General features: G+C 35.2%; 1 protein-coding gene across 1 annotated transcript; it reads left to right on the plus strand.

Annotated features, from left to right (window-relative positions):
• The first annotated feature begins 11,084 nt into the window (after positions 1-11,084).
• LOC131156756 (BRCT domain-containing protein At4g02110) lies at positions 11,085-21,261 on the plus strand. Its single transcript, XM_058110679.1, has 10 exons — positions 11,085-11,433; positions 11,598-11,687; positions 11,814-11,918; positions 15,260-15,361; positions 15,499-15,583; positions 16,214-16,283; positions 16,434-16,478; positions 16,872-19,196; positions 19,737-19,953; positions 20,242-21,261. The coding sequence occupies exons 1-10, from the start codon at positions 11,332-11,334 to the stop codon at positions 20,824-20,826; spliced, it is 3,726 nt and encodes a 1,241-aa protein (XP_057966662.1). The 5' UTR covers positions 11,085-11,331; the 3' UTR covers positions 20,827-21,261.
• Positions 21,262-23,420: the final 2,159 nt, after the last annotated feature.

A 23,420-nucleotide genomic window follows, 5' to 3' on the forward strand; every position in this document is an offset into this window, starting at 1 on the left:
CTAGTATATTTGTAACCCGGTCGACCGAACCTGGTCCGATTCAACCGGTTGACCACATCCCGGTCGACTGAACTCTTGTAGTTCAAATGGCCCCAGTCAACTGAACCTCCATGAAGTAATCTTTATTGACTTCCTGGACAACCGAGCATCTTTTGTATTGCACCAACCTGGTCAACCGAGTTCCCACATGTGGGAACCCAATGGTCTGGTCGACCGACCAGTATAGTTCAAAATGACCCTGGTCGACCAAACCTCGCTAATTTGAAAAATTGCCCTTGGACATACATGTTCGGTAGACTAAATGGGCAGTTCATTTTTGGCTCAGTCGACCGAACCCCAAGAAGTTGGGTCGATCGAACTTGTTCTAGTCGACCGGTACTCTCAGGTTGCCCTGCATTTTTACCGTGGTTAACTTTTTTTTAATAGGGTTAAAATAACTAAATGTCATTAAAACTTTTCTAATAATCTCAACATTGTCCCTAACGGTTATAATTTTAAGGGAGTCTATATATACCCCTTCATTTGTAAAAATTAGGAACAAGATTAGCAAACCCAATTAAAAATTCTCTCTTAAGCCAAAAATTTTCAACTACTCATTTTCTTACTCCAATCACTTATACTTACCCTCTGCTATTGCATAAACTCTCTGTAAGTTGATTGAGTGTTTGTGTTAATAGATTTGCTCTCCCATCTTTATTTGATTGAATCAATTTTATTGAGAGCTAAACCTAAGTGTTCTTATAGGACTTTGTTAATAAGTCTCTCCTAAGAGGACTTGTATTAAACTTATGAGTATTGCACTTTCGTTGCAATATTTTAGGTAGTTTGTATTTGTTTTTGAATTACAAAAACTATTTTAAAACATTCTCAAATATCTTAGTTGATTTATCTTGACATACTTTTGAAAAGATATTTGCTTATGTGGTAAAATCTTTGTTGCAATATTCATTGATTTATATATCATTTGCTGAATACAAAGATTAAACTCATTTTACAAACCAAACATATATATTACTTAAGCTTTATATGATTAAGAAAATCTGCTAGTAGAAATATATGAAGTTGGACTTATATCTTTGTTTGAGCATTTAGATTGAACATCTTGTGATACAAAGATCATACTAGTTTGCACTCGCACGCACTGATTACATTGATAGCAAATATTTAGTTGAGAGCATATATTAAACCACATTGAACTTACATATTAAATCATTCTATGGTGTATGTGATTGCACGTAACTGGGTACACATCTGCTTTACTTGAAAGCATAATCACTGGGTACACATCTGCTTTACTTGAAAGCATAATCATTGTACCATTTCATTGATTGTGAACATACTATTGTATTTCCAGGCACAGGCCTGAAGAGGGAGACTAGCCCTTTGAAATAGTTCCGGACTGGCTTAGACCCGATTGGGAAAGTTAGGTGCACCATCCTGTTAAGGTGTAGGTTGAGGTCAGTCCCACTAATTGACTTGGCTGCAAAGGTTGAGGTCAACCCTGTGATAATTGACCTAGTTGTAATCGGTGCCGCTCTACCTATTAAGTGAGCCATTAGTGGAATCCTCAAGCTTGCGAGTTAGAGGCGGGGATATAGGCACAGTTGGCCGAACCCCGATAACATATCGTGTGTCTATTTATATTCTCGCACTCTATATTTACCGCACGTGTATGTTATTGTGTGAATGATGCACATGATTTAAATTTCATATATTTTACTTATCTGTGCATTTGGGTCGACTGACTCTAGGTTGTGAGTATACTGTTGCTAATCTAGTTGAATCTATGGGAGAAATTTTTAAATACCCAATTCACCCGCCCTCTTAGGAATATACCAATTCTAACAATTGGTATCAGAGCCTCGTGATTTTGACTTAAACGTTTTTGCTAAAAGATTGAGATGACTCTCATTGCTGTATCCTCATTTGGAGAAGGATAGTCACCTATTAGTCCTCCATTGTTTTGTGGTGTCGATTACACCACTTGGAAAATTAGAATGAGTGTATTTTTAAAATCTATGAGTTGGAGGGCCTAGCAGGTGATTGTCAAAGGAATTTGTATGCCAGTAGAAAATAATATTAATTTGATGCATGCAAATTTATATGCCATGGACATGTTATATCTTGCATTAGATTCTGATATTTTTGTTGAGTTTGTGGCATGTCAGACTGCAAAGGATATATGGGATGAACTCGAAAGGAAATATGGAGAGTCCTAGGAAAATGAGACCACCACTCAGGAAGTGGTAAATAATGGGGCAGTTGCATTAACAGACAGTGAGGTATATGTTCCTACAGCCTCCGTAGATGATTTTTGTGCCGAATGCTATGATATGTCAAATGATGAATCATCTGTTGAATTTCATGATAATTCTGTAAATAATGCATGTAATGATTCTTATGCTGAATGTTGTGTTGTATCACATGATGAATCATCTGTTGAATTTCATGATAGTTATGTTGTTGATGCATGCAATGATTCTTATGAAAAATGTTGTGATATATCTTATAACGAATCATCAACTGTTTCTGATAATGATACTATATGCATTGACTTATATGATAGTTATAGAGATAAATCTTGTATTGAATCATGCTATGAGTTTTATTATGAAAGCATGTCATTGAACATACATAGAAAATGATTCATTTAAAATTCGTAAGTGTCAAGCCTTGAACCCATAAATGGGACCCGGGGGTGAAAATGTAATCTAACATGTCCTTGTATTCGACAAAACATCAAAAAATATAGTACAAAGGATGAGGGTCCGACCTCGTGGGGTTCCCAATCACCCTATGTAAGAACCTGAACCGTGATAAATGGGTTTAAATAAATAAGGAAGGGGCAAATTGGGAATTTGGCAGATTTCGTTGACGAAGCCAGAGTTCGTCGACGAAGTCCATGTAAGTCTTGTCGACAAAGTTCAAAGACTCGTCAATGAGGAGAAGCCGAGGAGTTTCAGCAAACCGGGGATATCAAGATTCGTCTATGAATCCACCGTCTCGTCGATGAGAAGACTATAGAGCCTCGTCGACGAGGACACTATCTCGTCGACGAGTTTGCCCGGGTCAAAGGGGCTGTAAATAGAAATTTCATTGCTTAACTACTAAGAAAACTCAAATCTCTCTCTCTCTCTCTAAAACTCTCCCTACTCTCTATCTCTTTAGATTTTTTCGTCAATCATCGTGAGGATCATGAATCTGAAGTTATCACGAGGATCGTGGAAGGATTCTCTACAAGTTCTACAGATCGGAATCCCATTTTGGAGATTTTCGAGTTTCAGCTTAAAATCGAGGTAAGGCTTGGTTTTCAATTCTGATCCGGTAGTTTTGAGGTGGGGGCTATGATTTTCCTAATGATTACTCCGATGAAGGGAGTCATGAGATTTGGGAAGAAAGGAAAACTGAGCCTTAGGTATATTAGGCCATTTGAGATTCTGGAGAGGATCGTTCCAATTGCCTATAGAGTAGCTTTACCCCCAACACTGTCTAGGATCCATGACGTATTTCATGTATCTATGTTAGGAAAATACGTCCTAGACCCTTCGCATATGATAAATTACGAGTCATTGGAGGTGAATGACACCTTATCATATGATGAAAAGCCAATTTAGATCCTAGATTGGAAGGAACAGGAACTGCGTACTAAGAGAATACCATTAATGAAAGAGCTGTGGTGGAATCATGCAGTTAAGGAAGCTTCTTGGGAGTTGGAAGAAGAAATACGACAAAAATATTCACAACTATTCAATGGGACCGAGCGTTAGACAAGTAACGGTAATAGGCTAGTTAGGTGGTTAATTTTGAATCTAATTGTGTTTTGTGTAGGTTGCATGGTTATGTTTGATTGTGTAAGTTTACAGGTTGTGATTTTGTGTTATGCATGGTTTTGGGGGAAGGTTTATTTGGTTATTTGTAATCCCCCAAATATAGATATGGTAACCACGGTATTCCTTTGCCACAAGTGAGGGTTGGTAATAAACTTGGGACGAGGCCACTATATGGGTGGTTACCAACTCTTCTGTAAAACTAGGTTATTAATCAAGAAGCATGTCAAAGGATGTGATTGGTTTTGTTAGCAAAATTTTAGGACAAAATGTTTATAGGGGAGGGAGGATGTAAGAACCTGAACCAAAAAAATAAAAGAAATAAATAAAAGAAAATAAAATGAGAGAAAATCGGTTTGGCAAGACCGAAATTGTCAATGGTTTTGAGGAATCTCATAAAACTACCGAGAGTAATTATTAGCCAAACCGTCGACGGCTTTGTAAAGCGCAGAAAATCCGTCTACGGTTTTTTGTAGGGCAGGGGCTTATAAGTTAGAATCTTATGTTTTTCTTTCATTTCATCTTAATCCTCTCTCTCTATCTCTCTGAAATTAGGGCTCTATCTCTCTCTCTATCTCTCTCTCTCTCTCTCTCTCTCTCTCTCTTCTACGGCCTCACGAGGCTTCGACAAGTCCCTCCGATCACTCTCCTAGTTCTTGCTCAGCTTGCCAGATTGTTTTCCTATAGTAGGATCGTGAAAGTTAGGGTTCGTTTCTGATTGTTTTAGGCAGTTTTTTAAAAACAGATAAGAGGAATAAATTATGTCAGTTTTTTCTTGAATTTGAATAGATTAAATTCGAGTATATGAACTCGTATATGTTATATACGATTTCTAGTCGATTCAAGCAAATGATATGGATGTTTTGGATTATTATACGTATTTGGGCAAAAACCTAAAATGTGTTGGTTGATCATTTTTGTTTCCTAAAAATATAGTTTTAGTTAAATAAAATCGTGGAGATGATCAAACATTGTTTTCATTGAAAATATATTTTCCTAAGCAGTTTGATATATTGTGGATTATCAGTTAAAAAATTGTGTGGCATGAGATTATTCATATTTTACTGCATAATTGAATATGAGTATTTTTATGGTATTATATCGTGTAAATGGAATTTAGACTATTTGATGGAAATACTAAAAATGTGGTGGAATTTGTGAAATGGGATATGATGGCTGAATGTCGGGTTTGATATGATGGTTGAGTGCCAAGTTTGATATGACGGCCAAATGCTAGGTTAGATATGGCGGCTAAATGTTGGGTTCCGATATGACAGATTTTATATGAACATGTGTATATGCCATGTTTTATACGGATTTACGAAGATGATAACTTTATTACAGTTTTATTACTTAAATTGCATTATATGGTTTAAGAACCTTGAGGACCAGATGTGATAAGAGTACAATACTGTAGCTAGTATGTGAAATTGTGCAACCACACTGTTTTGGATAGAAGTGTTGGTAATGAAATGTCAATTTGGCTAGGGAAGGGTTGTGTACCCCCCTGGAGTCAAGATCAGGCTGGGTAGGCAAATCGGACTTGCAGACATGAGGTTTGACTTAGCCTAGTGGTAGGCCAGCCAGGGGTAGGTCCAATATTCGGAACGCACAACCCAATCATGGGGGTTTATACATGATAGTGTTGTTTGTACAAAAGGGGGTTTCCTTTATGCATATATGTGAATTTATGTAAAGGTGGTTAGTTATCGAACTGTTTTATATTATGAAAGAAATGTGTATTTTCAACCGTATAGGTATAAGTTATATGATACAAATGCTATATTTGTCAGCTAAGGTAAATTAAAAATGAGTCTGATTTCACTAAAACTTATGCTAGCTACACACTGATAATAATTTATTCTACTTTACTGAGAAGTGTCTCACCCAGTAAATATATCAATTTTTCAGGACCTACAAAAAACCGAGTTTAGGAGTTTCGGGGCGGGACCTAGACGATTTAATCGAGAGTGGGCTTGGTAGGATACTATTTTGTTATGTTTGGTTGTTTTCAAATTTTTTGGATTGTATAATGTTTTGGAAAAATTTTAGTAAGACTGGTTGAGAGTAGTACTCTTGTATCTATGGTTGTATAAGTATATTTTGCTTTTATTGGCAGTATGTTTATATTAATTATGGACGTTGATATGGTGGTATCAGAGTATTATAGGGTTATTTCTAAAATATTAGCACTCCAGGCCATTGGGTTCGGGGCTCTACATAATTAATTAAAATTATTAAATATAATTCAAATATTGATTTAACTATTATTTAGTTAACCAAGTTATTAAAAAAATTTATTAGCAAATTAATTAATTAAAATTATTAAATATGATTCAAATATTGCTTTGACTATTATTATCATTATTGAAATTAGTTTAATATAGGCACTAAAATATGTTCGTACGACACTAATTAATTTTTAATATGCTACTTTAAGAATATGGAAGATACATAATGCAATTTGATACAATTAATTAATTAACATAAATAACAATTCTACTAGCTTAAGTAAATAGCTGATGGTCAAATTAAGATTTTGGACAACACTTGACTCATTTATTTAAATAGGTATTTTTTTTTAAATGCAATAAATGTGTTGACAGTTTTATAATATTTGAAAAAATGAAATTAAATATACAATTAGAATAAAATAATTAAATTGTTGAAAAAATGCCAACTTTAACATTTAAAAACTAAAATTTCACGTAGCATACCATAACATGAGTAGATTTGTATGACTGTCTAAGGAAATTTTAAGTCTGCTCCAATTAGATTTGTTGTATTGTTGTCATTTTATTATTAGTTTTTTGGCTATTGTCTTGCATGTTTTTTCCCCATTTAGTTTAATATTTCGTTGAATTTTTCTTCTTCTTTTGGTTTTTTTAATTGTACTTTTGCATAAGTAATAATTGGTTGCCAATAGCTTATATTATGTATCATTTAGATTTATAGTTATATGTATCATTTAGATTTATAGTTGAATGTATCCATCCATTCATACCCTTTCACCCTCCATGTCTTGAGCGGAGTCTAATGTGAGGAATGTTGGTTTAGCTAAGAATTATGATCGGGACTTAACCAATTGGAATTAGTTTACATTTGCTAAGCGGTAAAGGTGCAAATTGATTGTATAAAAACATAATTTTGATGGTGATTTTAATTTTGTTGGTTGTCATGTTATGCTCATATTGTTAATCTAAATACAAAGCATGTGCCCTTGCAATGCTTTTAAGTGCTTGATATTGACTTAGTATGCGTCGCCATTTGTTTCTTGATCCTTTAGGATGGAGTTGCCTTTTATTTATTTATTTTTTTAAATAAAAAAAAAATCTTCTAAGTGGATGCATGTTTTCTTCTATTATATATACCTATCATGATATGCCAGCCTGAGTCTATTTCTAAGAGAGTCATATTTAAAACACTCAGATTATCATGTATCTTGCATATTTGAACTCGATCATTGATATTTGTTGGAACAACTATGTAACGCCTTACAAAATTATATGCATAAAAGTGTTAATCAATTATTAATTAATTAATTAAATACTATTAAATTAAATTAATTAAATTAAGTAATATGATAATTATATATATAAATATATAAGGATAAGTGATATATATATAATATACTATTATTATAATATATGTTATATATATATATATATATATATATATATATATACAAACTTAAGATTCTTGAAGCTTAAAGCTTAAGAAAAGTTCATATTTCAATTTCACAAATTGCAAACCCCCTAGTCGTGGCTAACTCATCTCTTTCTCTCTCCACTTGATTTTTCTCCTCAAACTTTCTCTCTCTTCGATTTCCTCGACCAATCGTGCGTCGATCGAAAAACGGAAAACACTCTTAGGTTCCATTCTCGGCCACCAACATTTTAACCGAAGTTGATTCGTAATTAGGGCGTCGTAGGCACCACTCCTAGGATAAGGTAAACTTTTTTTTTTCTTATTTTTTTCTCAAATTTTTAGCCAATCGACGATCGAACACCACCACGGGGTCCTAGTTTCGATTCTCATCATTTTAATCAGAGTAGATTTTTAATTTGGATTTCCTAAACACTACTCTAAGGCTAGGATAAGGATGATAAAATTATATCCGTTAATTATTTTTAAAGTTTAATTAATTATTTGGAGTGTGTAAGCCTAAAAAACATCGAAATAATTATAATTCAGAGGTTGTACTGACTAAACTAAGGTATATGAATACAGGGATTTGTACGAACACCGCAGGCACTGCTTTAGGATCCTTGCAGGCATTTCTTCATGAATCAAGTAAGGGGATAGATTATGTGAGGTATTTTTAGAAAATTCACCGATTAATTCGTAGTATTTAACTACATAAATTATATATATAATTTTTCAGAATATTCAAGCATATGAGAATTATGATTATGAGTTATTCTATTTTGTGGGAGCTGAGTGTTTGAGTTGAGTAAACCCTAAAAGTTGATTTAATATAATTTATCAGCAAAATATATTTTTCCTGGGTAGTTTATGGTATTTTGAAATTATAATTTAAATTGCGTGGCATGAGAATAATATGTTTTATTCTCACACATTAGGGTAACATAAAATTCAAAAAGAAAAGAGAACTACACGTTCATACTTTGATAAACTTTTTAGTTATACTATTGTTGTGTTCTCTGCGAACACTCTCAAAAACTGATCTGATCTTTCAAATCTCACATGTTTGAATCAGTTCTAGTGATATACTTTCGTGTTTCAACTTTCATATTGTTTATTTGAAGCATGATTTTGACACTAGCGTGTACAAATTTGCTCATTTGAGGAACTTTTTCTTGTACAAGCAATTGTTGCTATTTGTTCTATTGTTTGACGATTCAGGTATTGAATTGTTGCCTAGCGAGAGGAGATTCTCGTTAGAGAGACGAGCTCCACCTTTGAGGGAGAGAGGTTGTAACTTCACCTTGTAACAAAGTTGGGAAAGGAAATCCTAACAGCGAGTTGCAAGAGGCAAGGGCATATGTTGCGACCAAACCTTGTAAAAACAACGGTGTTTAGCTTCTTTTTCCCTACTCTTTTTTACTTTTTGCATTATTCAATCTGTGTGCTTTAATATATTTAAATTATCATCTTACTAATTATTGAATAGTGTTGAATATCGAATCTTGATAAATATTTGAGATTGTGTTGAATATTTAAGAACTTGTTGAAAAGAAGAACCTTGTTGAATATTTTGAACTAGCTGGACATATTTTGTTTGAGATCAAATATATATCAGTTGCATGATTAGAGCGTTGATTTGAACATTTAGAAAAGCTTACAACTTTGATTTTGAAAGTAAATAATCTGAGGTAAACTATTTATAAATTGACTTTCAGATTGAAGCTTAAGTGCTTAAGTTAATCAAAAGTTTTATAGAAATTGTTTTTGAAGAGAAATATTATCCTTGCTAAAAATATGATCTTAATATTGATTATATCATTAAGATATATATCGAATCACTGAATTCATTTGTCTAGATTATATTGTTGTAAATTTTATTGATTGAAACTAAAGGTTAAATTTTGAATAAGTGATTAATTGAATGTGTTAACTCATTATTTCATTTTGTAAATTCAGATTTTGCATTGATCTCTACATTCACATTTAATACTTCCCATTGATATAGAATTGTAGCGAATATAAATAGTGTTTGTGTTGGAAATGGTTAAAGTAAATAAGAATTATGCAAATAAATTTTTTAAATAATCCAATTCACCCCCTTCTTAGGAATACATCATAATTTCAATTATTTCTCGTTATACCAGGCCCTTATCCAGGACATTGCGACAGAAGACAATTAACTTCATAAGAAATAATAAAAATGAGTTGAAAAGCCATATATGCACAAGAAAAGGAAAAGGACATAAAAGCAACTCAACATGTGGGAAAGTGGGGGGCTTCTAGGGGTTTAAATCAACAATAGAGGTTTTAATGTACATGAGTGTCACCTTCAAGATACAAGCATTTGGGATATTGTGAATGAAGTGACTAAACACATCTCCATTAAATCTCTCCCTATAGCAAACAAATCAACCATTTGTCACGTGTTGCAATAAGGTTGGAGGCTCGAATGTCTAACCAAGTAACTAGAGGGGAAACCTTGAATGTCACTAGCTAAACTTGTTCAGGGCATTATGCTTGCTCGTGACCGCTTGTCTCGTGCGTTTGGAATGGGTTTCCATTGTGTAAATACTAATTTGGGTTATTTTCCAATATTTATTTCACTGTATGCTAAATAAGATAGTACGATTCCTCAGTCACTTTGATGTTTCTTAATGTCAGTATGAGAATAGCTTAGAAAGCTCTTTAGAGGAGGATAAGTCATTAGCTATTGTCAACGTGTTTAGCCTACTTGTATCTCTCGCTAAACACACGATGTCAACGAAGGTGTTGTTAATAAATTACTTTTATTTCAATGTTTACTGCTTGTTTGCCACGACTTTCATGAATTGATTACTGTTTTCGTTGTTATTTGAATGAATGCTAATAAAAGTGTTTCGTGAATGAATGTTAGTAAACTATAAGCTGACTAGTTAAGCAAGAGTATTTTGGCTAGCGCTGCACGACCCTTCACAAGAGTGTGAAAATAGTCGGACCATGACACCTTGGTTCTCGTGATAAGCTAATCTCAACATCATAAAGCCATATCTTCCCTAACATTTGAGGTGGAGGAGCAACTAATAAGGGCAGAAAAGGAGAAAGTGTGTGACACATTTAGATTGTAAACTAAGTTAAAGCCATGAGTTGAAGTTGGTTGAACAATTTCCACGAGAAATTAAAGGAATTAGGTATAGAATATGAAACAATTGTCATATGATATGCTAGGAATGCCATATGAACACAAATAAAAATAATTTAGGATTGGATGAGAAAATAATCTAACAACATTCTCTTTTAAAGATTAAGTAACGACCACTTAGAAAAAATAAGCCATTTTTGAAATTATACTTCTCTTTACTCTTGCTAGTTTATCAAATTCTTATGTTGGATGACATGGAACCAATCTTTCAAAGTGTGGATTTCTTATTTGCATTAATTTGAGAAATAATTTTAAATACGAATAATTTTTAAAAATTATATTATATTGAGAAAAAAAATTGAATATTTCATTCACAAATTGGACGAGAGCCCTAGTTTGAGCAAACATGCAAACGACGTCGCACGAAGTCTTCGCGCTGGTCACACTTGTCCTCCTTGTCGGTCTCCAAAGCTTCCCGTGGAAGCCCCCACTAAGCGCAGCGATTTTTCCTTCTCCCGCCAATGCATAAAAAATCAAAATCCAACAAAACTTGCCAAATCCCCCCTTCTCCGACCTACAGTCTGTTTTCCCTCGACAACTTTCGCGATCTTTCATCCATTTCCCACCAATAAAGCAAAAAATCTCACTCTGTCTCTTCGATTTCTTTCCATCATCCTCCTTCCCCTCTCTTCCGAATTGTTTCCCCCAATTTTTTTTTCTCAGATTCGCTCCGGTTCGATGCCAGAAGCAAATATTGATTCACTCTACGACCATCCTTCCGGAACTTTTCTCGGCGTCCGCTTTGTTCTCCTCGGTTTCGATGCTCCCAACGAACAGAAGGTTTTGTCTCTCTGTCTCTCTCCGACTATACGCATCTGTCCCACTTGTTTTTACTTGTTGAGTGTCGTCTCATTTTCCCCTTTTGTGTGTGTTTGTGTTTTAAATTTGTTAAATGTTTTGATCTGTGGGTGCATTGGTTGATTTAGCTATGCTTGATATTGTAGGTTCGAACTAAGCTCGTCAATGGCGGCGGAGTTGATGTTGGTCAGTACAGCCAAGATTGTACTCATGTGATTGTGGATAAGCTTGTTTATGTAAGTGTGCTTTCCACTCTTGAATTCCATGGCAATTTTCTTTCCCTTTTTTCCAAAAAAAGAACTAACTTATTAAGAACGCGGGCCGTATCTTCCCTTACTTACTTTACTCTTTGCCCTGCGTAGGATGATTCTGTTTGTGTTGCTGCTAGGAGGGACGGCAAGTCGCTTGTCACAGGTTTATGGGTCGATCATAGTTTTGATATTGGCATGCCTGTTGATGCGAACTCGGTAAGTTCCTCCCTGTTTTATCATATTGGCGATGTCAATGTTGTTTTTCTATCAAACTTTAGGGTTTGGAAATGTCATGTCATTTTGCTTGACTTGAATAGCTGTTTGTATTGTTCTATGTTGTTTTGGTTCTTCCAATTCATAAGATAAATTGACATGATCTGTCTAAAGCAATTTATGGATGCATGACGGCTAAGATTTTGCTAATACAAATTTTGCTCTGACGAGCTTAATCTAGCATTCTAGCCATGCGATTGGTACATAAGAATGGGATGGAGTCAAATTTGTCACTGGGTCTTTGAATGTCCCTTGTTCAATTTCTCTTTTCTCATTCCATTTCCAACCATTTTTTATTTAAACCAAATGCGATATATGTTTTTCACGGTTAGAAGCTGAGAAAAGAAACAAAATGAATAAACGTAAGTGCCACCAATTAAGCCAATGCCAGCAATGGCTACTTCCAATACAGCTGTCTGAATCATAGAATCATAGATAAATGTTATACATAATTTTTGTTTAAAATCATTTTTCTATATAACAAATTCCTGATAATTTGTTCAGCACCTGGCTTAATTTAAAAACATGGTTGTAGATGACGAGCTTATGGATGATACATGTGGAGAGTAAATAAAAATAAATTGTGAATTATGAACTACAAAGAAATATTTAACATGTTCCCCCCCCCCCCCCCCGGCGGGCGGTGGGGACTATCTTCTTTGGCTCAAAAGAGGATTATTCTCTTCTATTTTTTTTTTTTTTTTTTTTCTTTTTAAAACATGGTAACATTGTTCTAAATCTCACTGAGATACTGGTCTTGCTGAGTATCAATTCATTCAAAAATAACTCCAAATGGTTGACATGGGAATAAAATGATTAGTTAATGGAGTTACCTCTCTAAAGCATCTGAGATTCTGAATCCTCCTATTAGTCATTTATTGTCATTTGTTCTGTAACTTATGTTATAACATTCCATGTCCATCTGAAATTGTGTATGCCTTTGGGTTGTTCTAGACCATAGTTATGAACCCCGGACCGAACCAGTCGGTTCTACCAGGTTGGACCCAAACCTATCACTTTTTTGTGTGATGCCATGACACCTGAGCTAGTTGAACTGGGGTCAACCTGACTGGACCTGGGTGACTCAGCCTGCCAGCCAAAGCTGGTGAACTGGCGAGGCTGACCTAGTTCATCATGAAAAAAATTTCATTCTGTTGCCTGTGAGGGAAGAAAACCAGACTTGATGCTGGGGAGACTTGCCAGTTCAATCATGATCACTTCTTTAATCATTAATCAAACAAATAGTGTAATCAATCTACTTTGCATATATATTGTATGCATGCATATGTGTGCTTGCATTCTGTGAATTAGTCAATTCTTGAACTCTTTTAACCTTAAAGGTTTTAATTGAAATGAACCTTCTCTTACTAATTTGAGAGCTTTTGAGTCCTATTATTTGTCATTTGTCATGGCTTGCTATGCTTACAACATTCTATGCCCATTTTGGATTATTTCTCTGGCTCAAAAAAGGATTATTCTCTTTTTGTTTTTTTTTCCTCTTTATTTTTTTAAAAATCGTGACCGCGCAGTTTTGATCTTACTTAAAAGCTGGTCTTACTGGTATCAACTCAATTCAAAAATGAATTCAGATGTTTGACATGGTGATAAATTGATGTCAATTTACCTCCCTAAATTGAAAGCATCTGAATCCTGCTATCTGAGTCATTTATTGTGGGCTGTTATGCTTACAACATTCGATGCCCATTATAATCTGAAGCTGTCTATGCGTTGAGTTGCTTTAAATTGCTGTTTGGAAGCTCAGACAGAACCAGCCAATCCAACCAGGTTGAACCCAAAGCTCTCAATCAACTGGTCTGGGTGATGCCATTAAACCTGAAATGATGCAAACTGTGGTCATCTTGACTCAGCCCAACTTGGCCAACCCTGGCGAACAAGATGGTTTGACCCAGCCTCTCAAATGAAAAAAAGCATTCAGTTGTAAGGAAAGGATCAAAAATCAGACATGATGCAGAGGAGATTTACCAGTTCAACCACAATACTCAATACTTCTTTGTCTAGTAATTGAACAATAATGTAATCAATCTACTTCTCATGAATCATCTATATAGACGTGTACACACACAGGCATACATTTATGCATACATGTGTGTTTATGTGTTGCGAATTGATCAAATCATGAACTCTTTTACTTTTAAGTAAGATTTTAAATAATTTAAACCCTCTCTTACTATTATTAAATATATATGAATTAATCAAATCTTGTACTCGTTTTTTGCCTAGTAATATTGAATCTCTTGAAAGCATGGATTTAAGGTCCCATGGAGGATAAACTCCTCAATAAGGTTTTCATGAGGCTGATCTTGAGCCACCATCCAAGCAATCCAAGGATGAAAACCTTCATTTAAGAGAATATTTTGGTGTAGAAAGAGAAGGTTTGATTGAGTTAAACCTTCTCTTGAGGTTGACATTGGAGATTTAGCTTTAGATGGTATTGGTAGCGATGAAGGAATTATTGTTTTGATTGGTGGGCTGGGAATGCCTAACGTATCAATTTATCGGATAAAGTGCTCGGGGCTCATGTAGTCATGTTGGATTAATCATAACCCTTGGCTGGAGCAATGAACCTATTTGAAGTGGCTTATTTTGTAGTAGAAAAGCCCACGTATGAACAAAGATTAATTTTGCTTTCCCACCTAACTACTTTAGGTCCTGGCAGGAAGACTCTTTTTCACATATCTGGGATACTTCACTTAATTTCCTCTGCACTTCTGGGCTTTCTCTATTATTTAATGTTGTTTTGACTCGTAATCATCATCATCATCATTATGAAAGTCACTCTATGATACGAACACACACACGCACACATACAGTCGCCCTAATATTACAGGTTCGACCATTGGTTTGATTCACATGCCTGGCTGAATTGGTACATTAAGATCCCAATATTTGTATATTGCCTTCACTTTTGTTGAGTCAGATTACTGGTACATAAGTTGGCTGTAAAATTAATTTCATATGTGACAGTAGAAGCTCTATAGTCAAACAGTTAGCAAATTCAGCCTCCATATATTTGATTCATTTGTGCATATATTTTTATATTCAACTGCATATATTTTATTGTTGTATTTAAATGTTCATTCTGTTCAGTTTTTTTGCTTTATGCCATTGCACAATATTATGCAGTCACTTAACCCTCTCTCTCTCTCTCTCTCTTCATTTTTTTTTTTTCAAAATTGGGATATCTCGAGCTCCTTTGAAAAAAATTTAAAATTTTTATTGTATTTGTAGGCATGCTATGCAATATTATATTTGCTTTATTGCAGATTATGTACAGGCCTCTGAAAGATCTGAATGGAATTCCGGGTGCCAAATCCCTAGTTGTTTGCCTAACTGGATACCAACGGCAGGATCGTGATGACATTATGGTATTGTTTCCTTTTTCCTTGTATTTTTGTTCCAGGATTTATTTTACATCCATCTGTTCTCTAGAGTTACAATAGGGTCAGCACGTTGCGGTAATGTGATCATATTTGTTGATGGTGTGGTTTTTTTCTCTTAACAGACAATGGTTGGCCTCATGGGTGCACAGTTTTCCAAGCCTTTGGTGGCAAACAAAGTTACTCATCTGATATGCTACAAATTTGAGGGTGTGCTTCTTCTTATTATTTGTGGGGCATTAAAGTGGGTTAGGAACACCTCCTGTTTACAAATGATTGATTTTATTTGTTTTTGTATGCCTTTCTGTTTCACTTTGATGATTTCATTTACATTATATAATTGGAGATTGTTATGCAAGTCTAGGAGCATCTAATTGAGTTTGATTTTTCTGAGGTTACAATTTTCAACATATGAAAAAGGGAACTATCTTTTTTATTTTTTTATTTTTAAGCAAATGAGACATTTAAGTTCACTGCTTGCTGAAATTCATCTGAAGTTGATCACTAAGTTATCTGGTTGTGCACTGAATTTGATATTTAATTTCCTAGTACTTTGATACACAACCTGTTAAATTATGGTCCATGCTTGTAGTTGATATTTTATTGGCTCCAGCTTAAATTGTTTTTAGTTGTGCAAGTTGAATTTTATGTGACATGCATTACTGCAAAATTGTTAATGCATAGTGTCAACTATTATGGCACTGCAGGTTTCATAAGTTACTATGATTTTGTGGATCACTTATCTTCTATAAAATCAGATTGGTTGTACTTTTAGCTTTTTGCCCTTGTCAATAGGGGTGTATAGTATTAAATTTTAATGATGTTTGTCACCTTGGACAGGGGAGAAGTATGAACTTGCCAAGAAAATGAAGAAGATAAAGCTTGTCAATCATCGGTGGCTGGAAGATTGGTAAGCATATGTTTTGTTTTTTATTAACATTATGGAATACAGTAGTTTGTCATGCAATTTTTTTATGGAACAGTTAAAGGACAATCAATAAAATCTCTTTTTTCACCAATTGAATATATTCCTTTGTTAAATTTTGTTGTTGCTATGCAGTTTAAGGGCTTGGGAGATCCTTTCAGAATCTAATTATAACAAGAGGTGAGGGTTTTCAATTTGTTTAATTTTTTTATTATGTTGCTGAGTCATGCATTTATGCACATATACTTGTATCTTACGAATCTCTCTCCCTCTGTGTGTGTGTGTTGCTGCTGGTTTGGTGGGTTGGGGGGGGGGGGGGGGGGTTGGTTTAAAACCAAACAAAATTCAAGGTTGAAAACATAGGGATGAATAAGATTGCTTTTCTTATTGTTTTTTTGCCTGCTTTATTTATTTGTTTATATATTTTTTTCCCCCTGGGGGGGGGGGGGGAGGAGTTGGTTGAAGGAAATTTTGCAGATAATGTGCAATGCTTAGCCATTTTGAATCCTAAGCAACCAAAACCTTAACCATTTTGAATACTGACAATCTTTCTCAATCTCCTCTCTCGAACAGTGGTTATGAGATGGAGGCAATGGAAGCTGAAGCTAAAGATTCTGAAGAGGAGGCTGAAGACTCTGTTGCTAAGCAATTTACAGGAAGAAATGTGAATGCGAGTCCACCCAATTTGCAGGCGGAAATGTCACGAGCCCCTGAACTGCCATTGACAGTTGGAAAAGTGTCAAAGATGTTGCCAGATATAACTGCAGCCAAAGGTTCACCAAATATTAGGAGTGGTGGGAATATTTTATTAACTGCAAGAAATGAAGGCACATCCAATCAAGCCTTGCCCTTGCATAATGTTAACCAGAAGCATCCTGAAGTGCTTGGCTTCCAGGAAAATGTTGCTGCTCTTGGTAATGCTGTTTGCGGCGAGAAATCTGAAATATATGAAAGAACTCCCCTTTCTAATGCAATAGGAAATGACTTGGCATCTACATCTAGAAGTGCTGAAAGGAGCCTTCATTCTGGCACAGCGAAGCTTGGTTCTCGAAGTTACTCGAGGAAAGGCCCTGTGAAATCCACACTTCAAACGTACGCAGGAGAATTATTAAGCAATGCAAATCACTCTTCTAAAGAATACTTGGACGAATATAAAGTCAGAGAGGATCAAAACAACTTTGGTTGTGTGCAAAGTCTTTCAAAACAAACTGATTTATCTCACAAAGAAGAGTTAAGTAGTGTATTGCCTCAGAAGAGAAAAACTGATGTTTCTTGTCCAAGCTCTAAGTCACCAAAAATGTGTCAGGACTCCAAACCAGGCATCATGGGTAGCCCATTAGTTGGTGACAGAATGCAAGGATCAGAAACTGCATCTTTAGTAAATGGTCTGCTTGGGGCGAATAACCATATTTCTGATGACAATGCTGGCCATCCAATGGATACATCTACTACAAATTCTGCACTGAAATCACCTGCCAAGATTTCAACTATGAAGTGTTCTGGTCTTGGCGATAGTTTATTGGCAAACTATCCCCCTAACTCCAAAGCAATGGCATCAGATATTGCTCAAGATGGAAATGCTGAGGCAAAAGCTCCTCAGACATATTCTGGGAGATTAGAGAGACTCATGTCAGTCGGCAATACAAGGAATCAACAGAATCAGCAGCAAGGCGTTGAAGTCTCGTCTCCCAATGTTAAAGAACCAATGATCGAGAAGTCCCAAGATTGCACTAATTTGGATGTACTTGAAGGAGACAATATTAACTCCATTCCTAAATCATCTAAAAGCAAGATAGTGGCCAAAAAGAGTTTGGGTTCTAGATCCAAGTTAAGCACAAGCAATTCTGCAACTAAAAAAGGTTCTATTTACTCTAGAAGGGCTACCTCCCAAAATGATTCTGCTGTTAGTTTGAATGGTGGGAAAAAGACAGCAGGCTGTGAGAAATCCTGTGCTTCTGTTAAGTTTCAGATGGTCCCTTCCACTGTTAACGTAAAAAAGGTAATACCAATGGAGGCAAAAACAATTCAAGCTGAGGGAATTGATATGGAGGCTAAAATTGATTCCATGGATGAAGAAACTGAAGCTCCAGAGGACAAAGATGAATATGAATTTGAGAAGGCAGTTAATGAGAAGTCTGAGACTGTTGAACTGACACACAATGCAGATATAGTTATGGAAGAGAATTTAGAAGGAATGCATATATCTAATAAAGCCAAGGCTAATAGCACAGCTACTTGTCTTGATACAGTGGCCTCAAAGGTGGGAAAGAATCAAATGGAGCCTGAAAGTGCGGGTGTTGGCAAGAAAGCTGATGATCAATCAACCATGAAAGCAGATAATGCTTTGAAAGGGAAGATATCTAAAGGGAAAAAGCGACCTTTAGGAAAAATGGCAGTAAAAAATGTTCCTTCTGTAACAGGAATAATGGAGTCCAAAGAAAAAGCAGATGGGGAGGGGATCGATAGGAATGAAGAGAAGGCTGAGCCAGGTGGCACTTTGGACAACCCTGTGCTAGTTAATAAAGTGGATAACTCTGTGGAAGTGGAAAAGGAGAACAAGCCAATTGTTGAAGGTCAAAATAGGAGTCAGGGTAAACAGCATGTTGGGAAAATGGCTGTTAGTAAAAAAAAGACTATGAAGACTGATCAGAATGCTGATAAGGTGGATATTGATTCAGGACATGTGGGAGTGGTTGCAAATAGAGTGAAAATGGAACCTGTTTGGTTTATATTGAGTGGACATAAACTACAGAGAAAGGAGTTTCAGCAAGTTATTAGGCGTTTGAAAGGAAGAATTTGCAGAGATTCTCACCACTGGTCATATCAGGCAACACACTTCATTGTTCCGGATCCAATTCGTAGGACGGAAAAATTTTTTGCTGCTGCAGCATCTGGAAGGTACAACACCTTCAGCTTGAGTGCTGTAACTTTGTGCATCACTTAGTGGTTTCTTAGATGCAAAATCTTTGTCCTTGTAATTGCATGAGGGTGCTGCTTCCAGCTTAGCTGGCACATACCCCATGTATAAACTTGTTGTGCAGATTTTGGTGTATGCGCAACAACGGAAAAGTCTTCTCTTCACTTTTTTTCTTGTTTTTTGTTTTCTGACTCACCATGAATTTCAGTAGGGGACAACAGAATGGGCTACCTGTTGTGGCCCAGGCCCAGTGTGGGCCACCAATGGACCCAAAAAACCCTCCCAAAATTGCAGGTGATTGTGATGCAGAGAGATCTGTTGGGTAGAAGAAATAGTGAGGGTCCAATTCCTAGTAGTCTCACTATACTCGTGCTGTTTTATTGTAGTCCTATAGATTGTTAATCTGCAATGCATGGGTCCAATTCCTAGTAGTCTTACTTTACTCCGTGGGCTGTTTTGTTGTAGTCCTATTGATTGTTAATCTGCAATGCATGTATTTATTGATTCTGCCTTGAATGCAGGTGGATTCTTAAGACAGACTATCTGACTGCTAGCAGTCAGGAAGGAAAATTCTTGCCGGAGGAGCCTTATGAATGGTACAAGAATGGCCTCAGTGAAGATGGTGCCATTAATTTGGAGGCTCCAAGAAAGTGGCGCCATGTAAGGGAGAAAACAGGTCATGGGGCCTTCTATGGATTGCGCATTATCATATATGGAGAATGCATTGCACCCCCTTTGGTATGTTCATATTTTAAAAATTCTGTACATAGATTTACTGCCATGCTGCAGGTGTAATGCCTTTCCAATGTTTCTGACATTGCAGAAGTAAATGCTTCTTTTATTGCATATATTGTTTATCCTGGCAACTGCATTCTTTTTTTGGTTTTCTGAACTGAGCTTATTCTAGTCAACTCATTGAGCTGAAGTTGTAGAAGAACTAGTTCATCCCCTGATAATTGTTTGTCTAGTTTGTATGGTTTGTTGAGCTGTAAGTTGTAGCTGAAATTTCTTCTCCTTGTTGAACAGGATACCCTGAAGCGTGTTGTGAAGGCTGGAGATGGGATCATACTGGCAACTTCCCCCCCTTACTCACGGTTCCTAAACTCTGGGGTAGACTTCGCCCTTGTTAGCCCGACCATGCCGCGGGTTGATTTGTGGGTGCAAGAGTTCCTAAGGCATGAGATACCTTGTGTTGTGGCTGATTACTTAGTAGAGTACGTATGCAAGCCTGGTTACTCTTTAGAAAGACATGTACTATATAACACTAATGCTTGGGCGGAGAAATCATTTGCCCGCATGTTGAGTCGGTCAGAAGAGATCGTGGAAGACCCGACGCCACCAGATGATTCTGGCAGTAATGATCTTACCTGTGAAGTATGTGGGTCTTGTGAAAGGGGTGATGTGATGCTGATTTGTGGTGATGAAAGTGGATCGGTTGGGTGTGGGGTTGGTACTCATATTGATTGCTGTGATCCTCCTCTTGAAGCTGTCCCTGATGAGGACTGGTTTTGTCCAAAATGTATCAAAAGCAGAAACAGCAAGAGCTCTCCCAAGGCCAAGGCTAAGGCTAAGGCTAGTAAAAAAGGAAATTCCTCGAGGAAGAGCAAGTGATTTTGCTCTTTCATTTTTGTTTTCTTTCCTGTAGGCAACAAGTGGGTTTGCTCCCATGTTGTAAAATTTTCAGATTTAATAATGTACATGTTTATATATTAACTTGATTACTTTTCCAGATTCCCTAGAAGTAAATTAGATATTAAGCTCCTTGGCAAAGCTAACGAGCATTTTGCTAGAAGCCCATCCTTCATGCTTGGCAAGGTGTTCTATCTGTATTCTTGTGGAACTAAATTGCAGCTCAAGTTGTGGGATTGTGTTACTGAATCAAGAATGGCCAGAGTCCAGAGAGGAACCTTACAAAATGTTCATTTCTGTACCTTTGTTTGGATTTGTTCTGCGGAATTCAAGTGTGTATTCTCCTTAACATAGTAAAGTGTAAATTTCTTATGGCACATTTAACAGTTAACCACAAGCTTTGTTCCTGTTCTCGAAGACTGCTTGTAGCTTTTGTTATGAGAACTTGGCTCCTAGTCTTATATCTTCTGGGAAAGAGGGGGGCCTATTGGATATTTTACTTGTGAGAAGAAGTAAGTTTATGTGCATGGAAGAAAAGTAGAGGAATAAATTTAACTCTTTGGATAGCTTTTACTCTTAACTAGAGCATGAAGTTATGCCTCTGCCACTGATTGTAGGTCAAGATATACTTACCATGATAAAATTTTGTTAATCAAATATGTGAAAATGAATAAATGAAAATTATTAATGCACATGTGTTACTAATCAGTTTGGTTTTGTTTCCCTTTCTTTCCCTTTGTTTTAAGTAGTATCTTCATCTGTACTTGGGAAGTAAGGGTGTAATTGATTTGATTCTGTCAATTTTTTTTTATTGCAAAATTTCACTCCTAAATTGAATTATTTAGTTCTAGGTATTAATAAACTGAACCAATTAATAAAGATCTAAACTGAATCGAACCAAACTGAAACTTTCTCTTTAGATATTGAGAGTCCAAAAACGTTTTCCAATGAGTTATAGATTCACTTCATTGGTTTCCTTGTTATATAACTCAAAGTTCAATGTAACTTTCTAATTTATTAAAACAATTTAATAACTTTCCCAAAAATATTTCATCATGCATCCTATCCTAGACACAATCAAGGATGGCTCCACACTCACTTGTGGGCCCACTCCGTTCTTGGAATGCATGTCGCGATACATTTTTGGGATGACCATACTAAACAAATAATTAAAAATTTTTTAAGGTAGAGGACGTTGACCTACTCTAAAATTTGATAAAAAGATATTGAACCTCATGAGTTTTCAAATATCTTGGGGCCCTTTCCTGAGTTTTCAAGAATTCTAGAGACCTTTCATGAGATTTGTCAAAAAGATACAAATCTTTCCTTATATTTTGCAAAAAAGATGAGTATTTTGACGGGAGGTTTATGTCTTTGTGGCAAACCTTAGAAGAGGTTTATGTCATTTTTAAATCTCGGAGGAAGTTAATGGAATTTTTGAAAGCTAAAGGAAGAAACATATTTTTTTAGTCAAATTTTAAGCGAGGTGAGTGTCTTTTACTCAAAATTTTACTATAAACACTACACAAGCAAACAATCTCTAACTCAAACTATGTAAAAAATGTCATATTTATAAATATTTCTTCTCTTTTACATTATAATTCAAATAGTTTTTACATCTGGACCTTTACAATATGTTTGGAATTTGGAAAATATTGGAAAAAAGAAAAGAAAAATAGGAAGTATTTCACTTTCTCATGTTTGGTTATTAAAAAAAGTGAGAAAGAAAATAAAAAATATGCCAAATCAAAGAACAGATTTTTTAATTTTATATATCCGTAAAATTTAATTTTTCTTAATTTTTTTATAATATTAGAATAATTTCTCATTTTAAATGGTATCTAATATATATAGAGAAAATACAATAGAAAATTATTTTTTTTATTTTCCTTTTCAAAGAAAAATTCTTGATCCAAACTACTCCTTAATGAAAAGAAAGAGAAAATGTTGACGGTAGGCAAATAATTATTCAAAGAGGCTAGATAACAATTAGTTTTCCTTCAAAAAGAAAAAAAAAAAAGTTTTCCCTTATGACATTGCATTTTTATATTTCTTTTTTTATTTGAAGAGATAAAAAAGAACTAAGAAAAGTTGATGAATGACAATAATTGAGCTAAGTGATATTTATTGGTTATAATTATTTTTAATTTCAATTTTTTTTTCTCTTGGACAAGATAGGCTTGATTAAATTATGATGTTATTATCAATAATTCAAAAGTATTGGCCAAACTTACTAGCGAAAAAATGTCAAGATATAATTAATTTATCTCTTTTAAACAACAACAAAAAAAAAGAAATATGAATCGATATTTAGAATTTCTTTTTTCGTTTTAGTTGTTAATAGGTGTAAAATACACACTGTATTTATAGAGCACAAATATGATAATTCATGCTTAGAATGAATCAAACACACGTCGAATAGTTTGGAAAACATGCATAGTAATGATTTGATTATAAGATATTAAAGTAAGAGATTGTGAGTTTAAATTCTAATAAGAAATAGAGAGAAGTTCAAATGAAGGATGGACTCCTAGTTGTAACATATACTTAATGCATGCCTAATATGAACTTAATTC

The sequence above is a fragment of the Malania oleifera genome, chromosome 5, assembly GCF_029873635.1.
Source record: "Malania oleifera isolate guangnan ecotype guangnan chromosome 5, ASM2987363v1, whole genome shotgun sequence".
In the NCBI taxonomy this organism is placed as follows: domain Eukaryota; kingdom Viridiplantae; phylum Streptophyta; class Magnoliopsida; order Santalales; family Ximeniaceae; genus Malania; species Malania oleifera.